The 6,725-nt window shown below is 40.4% G+C and overlaps 1 protein-coding gene across 1 annotated transcript in view; it reads left to right on the top strand.

Annotated features, from left to right (window-relative positions):
• LOC111971232 (auxilin) overlaps window positions 1-6,725 on the top strand; it is a 91,285-nt gene that overhangs the window by 54,345 nt on the left and 30,215 nt on the right. Inside the window, 2 exon segments of the mRNA XM_070446235.1 lie at window positions 1,859-1,981; window positions 3,168-3,301. Of these exon segments, the coding sequence (XP_070302336.1) occupies window positions 1,859-1,981; window positions 3,168-3,301 (257 nt within the window).

The following is a 6,725-nucleotide window of genomic DNA, read 5'->3' as shown; positions in this document are numbered from 1 at the left end:
GTCATGCAATAAAATGCTAATTAATTACTTAAAAATCATACAATGTGATTTTCTGGATTTTTGTTTTAGATTCCGTCTCTCACAGTAGAAGTGTACCTATGATAAAAATTACAGACCTCTACATGCTTTGTAAGTAGGAAAATATGCAAAATCAGCAGTGTATCAAATACTTGTTCTCCCCACTGTATATAAAACATAGGAAAATCGAGTTTTTGACATCAGGGGGCCTTTAAAACACTTCCCAGACAAACTCTTGAGTTTTTCTAAGATGGTAATCTTGACAGTTTGAGGTTCTGCAAAGGAAAGATTGTGATGACACTCATTGACATTGTTGCAAATGATGGGGAATAACCAATCGCAATGAGGTATCGCCAACTGTGAACTCTATAGCACGCTTCAGACAACCACAGTGAATGTGACTGTACATCAAACGTTGCAATGGTAAAACGTTTGATATCATTTCCGCCTGACACGATCACTTTGTCTACTCTTAATTATTGCCTAACATGTTGGCATGCATAACCTTTTTGTTAACCAATTCTGATGGTTGTCAAATATTTTGACAGCTGAATTTTGACAATATTACCATTACTGAGACACTCGTCACTCCTGTTTGACAACTCAAAATCGCTTTGGCACAGTACATCAAGTCACTTGCTGATAATGTTGCATACAATGTTGCATACAATGTTGCATACAACGTTGCGTACAACAAACATTTGAAAGGTCTATCATTTTCATCGAACCCAATCAAAGTTAACATAAGCCCTAGATGCCTTCAGTTGCCCATCTAATCTTTTTTTAACAATGTGATGTTGCACTCCAAAAGGATAACTTGAAATAACATGCTTTAGGTAATTAAATAATCGAAAGAAAAACTTGTTTATTTATTAGCGTAGTGGTTATTATTTAGGCATATCGTGTGAAATCATTGAAATAGGCATCGTGAAATCATTGAAATAGGCCTCATATGAAATCATGTGATATGGGCCTCGTGAAATTGTGTGAAATAGGCCTCATGTGAAATCATGTGAAATAGGCCTCATGTGAAATCATGTGAAATAGGCCTCATGTGAAATCATGTGAAATAGGCCTCGTGAAATCATGTGAAATCCTTCGCTGCTACATCCATTTTTTTTTAACATAAATTAATCATAGATACCCATTGATTCTTGAAGAGTATAACTTATAAAATGCCTAATGGGCTTAGTTCAACTGTTGTAGCCCATCAGAACCCATAGCATTAGCTTGTTTGACTCCAATGTTTGTAAACCATGCAAATGGAAACAAACATTGTATAGCCTCAAAACATAGTTTAATTCTATACCGTTGATACTGTATCGTTGATTGATATTCCTTGCATCCATACCTCTGTCGATAAATTCAAGAGTGATTACATTTCTCCAGGCCCATCTCTCCGTTTTTTTGTTGTTGACCAAAACAGAGGCGGGGAGTGTTTGTTGTTGTTTCAATTGAAGGATTCTAACTTTCAAGTCTAAAGTCACGACTATCCTCCTGAGCTCAGACTCTGCTCATTCACTGGTACAATGCAGCTGAAATGGCTGTGCAGTCTGCAGTTTCCTCTGCTCATGCAGATATTAGTGTATTGGGGGAAACTGTGACTTCAGAATGTCTCTCTCTCTCTCTCTCTGGTAATGTCATTGTAATTACGTGACTCATCATGGTAACTCGTGATTTGTGCACATGTTGCTGCCACCGCAAGGGTGTCACAAATAATCTCTTTCTCTCTCTCTCTCTCTCTCTCTTCACCCCCTTCTCTCCCCACTCTTTCTCTACAACCCCTTCTCTCCTCCCTCTCTCTCTCTCTCCCTTCTCTCTGTCTCCCCCCTCCCTCCAGGTCTCGGAGTGTAACTGGCCGTCCCGCCAGGCTCCAAGCCTGCACAATCTGTTTGCGGTGTGTAAGAACATGCACAACTGGCTCAAACAGAACCCCAAGAATGTGTGTGTCATCACCTGCTCGGTAAGACCAGACCCAAAGTTGTTATTCATCTTCTTCACACTGTCCTTTTTCCTCTGTTCCTCTTCTCTTGTTTACACGCCATTCCTTTCTCTCCATCTCCTACGCCCTTCTCCTTCCCTTCTTATTGTTGCCTTTGTCCTGAGAAACCATCATTCAATTCAATACAATTCAAGGTGCTTTATTGGCGTGGGAAACATATGTTAACATTGCCAAAGCAAGTGAAGTAGATAATATACAAAAGTGAATCTCATTCACACTCATCCTCACTTCTTTCTTGTTTACACACCATTCCTCTCTCTCCCCATCTCTTCCTTCCATCTCCTCACCCTCCTCCTTCTATTGTTTCCTCCCTCCCGTCCTGGGTTTGTTTTGGGTTTGTCCTGGGTTTGTCCTGGGTTTGCGGGACTGCCTGACGTCCAAGGGAAACACAGCTTGGAGTACTTAGGCTGCTGTTTCAGCTTCAGCTTCAGTTTCCACTGAGCTATTTCACTGGCATTGCAGACCTTTAGCAAAGACAGATGGTCTCTGTGTTCAAGAGACAATAGAACAATTGTGGACTACAGTAGAATATAATGACAAAAACCTGATTGTCCGTTTGCTGTAGCAAAATAATTMTGGGTAGAGAAAGTATACATATTTAGAGGTGTGCTGTACATGTTTGACTTAAGTACTACAGTACACGATGACTATGGAATGGAATGCTTTCCATCTTGCCGTGTGTGATTTTATTGTGCTTGGCAAGTTTATCGGCRTTGAGCAGTCACTTTGAGTATTTATGAGAGTTCTTCAAAAATAATTTCCGAAAACTTGAATGTTGCGTTGAAGCAAGAACGCTGGATGTATTTATAACTCTGGATATGTTTATTAAACAAAAAGAGGCAGGAAATCTATTTATATACCGTCTGTTTACTAACACTCACAGTGGCAGCAGATACGTGATAAACTCTGCRTGTGGAGTCCCTGTTTAGTGCTAGTGGAGGAATAAGTAGATGTGGGGCTGAAAACACAACTCCTTGTCCCAGCAAAAACAGATCAGGGACCAGTCTACAGATATTGGCCATGCACAGGAAACATGAAATGGCTCTCCTAGTTTTTAGGAATCATGTATTGAGTTGTGTGAAGTGATGCACTGTAAAGCTTTCTGCAACTCTTTTTCATCTATTGCTCTCTCATTCACCCTCTTAAGGATGGGCGTGCTCCCTCGGGTGTGCTGGTCTGTGCCATGTTCTGCTTTTGCCACCTCTTCAGCAACCCAGTGCCCGCCATGCAGCTACTCAGCGCCAAGAGACCCGGCTCAGGCCTCTGGCCCTCACACCGGAGGTGCGTGCGTGTGTGTGTGTGTGTGTGCCTGTGTTTATACTGATTGATTGCCGTTAATTTCAATGGAAAACACAAGATTAGCAAAGTAAAATAAAATGATCTTCAGAAGGTATTCATACCCCTTGTCTTATTCCACATTTTGTTGTGTTACAGCCTGAATTCAAAATGGATGAGTTTTTTTTTTCTTCACCCATCTACACACAATACCCCATAATGATTAAGTGAAAACATGTTTTTAGAAATGTTTGAAAATGTCATAATTGATCATGAAATACAGAAATATCTCGTTTACATAAGTATTTACACCCCTGAGTCAATACTTTGTAGAACCCCGTTTGGCAGTGATTACAGCTGTGAGTCTCTAAGAGCGTTCCACACTTAGATTGTACAACATTTGCCCATTATTCTTTTCAAAATTCTTCAAGATCTGTCAAATTGGTTGTTGATCCTGGCTAGAAAAGCATTTTCAGGTCTTGCCATAGATTTTCAAGTAGAAACTGTAACTTGTCCACTCAGGAACATTCACTGTCTTCTTGGTAAGCAACTCCAGTGTAGATTTGGCCTTGTGTTTTAGGTTATTGCCTCGCTGAAAGGTGAATTAGTCTCCCAGTGTCTGGTAGAAAGCAGAATGAAGCAGGTTTTCATCTAGGATTTTGTATGTGCTTAGTGCCATTCCGTTTCTTATCCTGAAAAACTCCCCAGTTCTTAAAGGTTACAAGCATACCCATAACATAATGCAACCACCACTATGCTTGAAAATATGGAGAGTGGTACTCAGTAATGTGTTGTATTGGTTTTGCCCCAAACATAACACTTTGTACTCAAGTTAATTGCTTTGCCAAAAAAAATGTGGTATTACTATAGTGCCTTGTTGCAAACAAGATGCATGTTTTAGCATATTTTTATTCTGTACAGGCTTCCTTTTCACTCTATCAATTAGGTTAGTATTGTGGAGCAACTACAATGTAGGTTGATCCATCCACAGTTTTCTCCTATCACAGCCATTAAACATGGTGAAATCCCTGAGCAGTTTTCTTCCTCTCCGGCAACTGAGTCAGGAAGGACGCCTGTATCTCTGTAGTGGCTGGGTGTATTGATACTGTCACTCCCTGACCATAGAGAGCCCTTCGTTCTCTATGGTGTATTAGGTCAGGCCATGAACAAGGGGGTGTTCTAGTTCAATATTTCTATGTTGGTGTTTTGTATGGTTCCCAATTAGAGGCAGCTGGTAATCGTTGCCTCTAATTGGGGATCATATTTAGGTAGCCATTTTTCCCACCTGTGTTTGTGGGATATTGTTTGTGTTGGGGCTTGTTGCACCACATAGTCACGGTGTGTTGCTTGTTTATTGTTTTGGTTTAAGAAGTTTCACTTTAAATAAATATGTGGAACTCAGGAAACGCTGCGCCTTGATCCGTCTCTTATCAGCACCGTGACAGATACAACATCAAGAGTGTAATTAATAACTTCACCATAATCAAAGGGAAATTCAATGTCTGCTTTTTTTTACCCATCTGCTGTTCAAAGGGAAATTCAATGTCTGCTTTTTTTTACCATCTGCTGTACCAAAAGGTACCTTTCTTGTAAGTCATTGGAAAACCTCCCTGGTCTTTGTGGGTGAATTTGTGTTTGGAATTTGTGTTTGAAATTTCCTGCTCGCTGAGGGACCTTACAGATAATTGTATGTGTGGGGTACAGAGATGAGGTAGTCATTCAAAAATCATGTTAAACACTATTATTGCACACAGTGTGTGTCCCTGCAACTTATTGTGACTTGTTAAGCTCAATTTTACTCCTGAATTTACAGTGTAAGTCAGAAGTTTACATACACTTAGGTTGGAGTCATTAAAACTCGTTTTTCAACCTTCAACCTCTTCACAAATTTCTTGTTAAACAAACTATAGTTTTTGCAAGCAGTTAGGACATCTACTTTGTGCACGACACCAGTAATGTTTCCAACAATTGTTTACAGACAGATTATTTCACTTATAATTCACTGTATCACAATTCCAGTGGGTCAGAAGTTTACATACACGAACTTGACTGTGCCTTTAAACAGCTTGGAAAATTCCTGAAAATTCTCATGGCTTCAGAAGCTTCTGATAGGCTAATTTACATAACTTGAGTCAATTTGAGGTGTACCTGTTGGTATTTCAAGGCCTACCTTCGAACTCAGTGCATTTGCTTGACATCATGGGAAAATCAAAAGAAATCAGCCAAGACCTCAGAAAAATAATTGTAGACCTCCACAAGTTTGGTTCATCCTTGGGAGCAATTTCCAAACGCCTGAAAGGTACCACGTTCATCTGTACAAACAATAGTACGCAAGTATAAACACCATGAGACCACGCAGCCGTCATCCTGCTCAGGAAGGAGACGCCTTCTGTCTCCTAGAGATGAACATACTTTGGTGCGAAAAGTGCAAATCAGTCCCAGAACAACAGCAAAGGACCTTGTGAAGATGCTGGAGGAAACAGGTACAAAAGTATCTATATCCACAATAAAACGAGTCCTATATCGACATAACCTGACAGCGCTTCAGTAAGGAAGAAGCCACTGCTCCAAAACCGCCATTAAAAAGCCAGACTACGGTTTGCAACTGCACATGGGGACAAAGATTGTATTTTTTGGAGAAATGTTTGGCCATAATGACCACATTTTTGTTTGGAGGAAAAAAGTGGATGCTTGCAAGCCGAAAGAACACCATCCCAACCGTGAAGAACGGGGATGGCAGCATCATGTTGTGGGGGTGCTTGCTGCAGGAGGGACTGGTGCACTTCACAAAATAGATGGCATCATGAGGGAGGAAAATGATGTGGATATATTGAAGCAACATCTCAAGACATCAGTCAGGAAGTTAAAGCTTGGTCGCAAATGGGTCTTCCAAATGGACAATGACCCCAAGCATACTTCCAAAGTTGTGGCAAAATGGCTTAAGGACAACAAAGTCAAGGTATTGGAGTGGCCATCACAAAGCCCTGACCTCAGTCCTATAGAACATTTGTGGCAGAACTGAAAAAGTGTGTGCGAGGAAGGAGGCCTACAAACCTAACTCAGTTCCACCAGCTCTGTTAGGAGGTATGGGCCAAAATTCACCCAACTTATTGTGGGAAGCTTGTGGAAGGCTACCTGAAACGTTTGACCCAAGTTAAACAATTTGAAGGCAATGCTACCAAATACTAATTGAGTGTATGTAAACTTCTGACCCACTGGGAATGTGATGAAAGAGATAAAAGCTGAAATAAATCATTCTCTCTACTATTATTCTGACATTTCACATTCTTAAAATGAAGGGGTGACTGACCTAACTGACCTAAGACAAGGATTTTTATTAGGATTAAATGTCAGGAATTGTGAAAAACTGAGTTTAAATGTATTTGGCTAAGGTGTATGTAAACCTCCGACTTCAACTGTATTTAAGGCT

Source organism: Salvelinus sp. IW2-2015, linkage group LG13 (genome assembly GCF_002910315.2).
Source record: "Salvelinus sp. IW2-2015 linkage group LG13, ASM291031v2, whole genome shotgun sequence".
In the NCBI taxonomy this organism is placed as follows: domain Eukaryota; kingdom Metazoa; phylum Chordata; class Actinopteri; order Salmoniformes; family Salmonidae; genus Salvelinus; species Salvelinus sp. IW2-2015.
The sequence above is the reverse complement of the archived record's forward strand: the minus strand, read 5'-3'. Positions and strand labels throughout refer to the sequence as shown.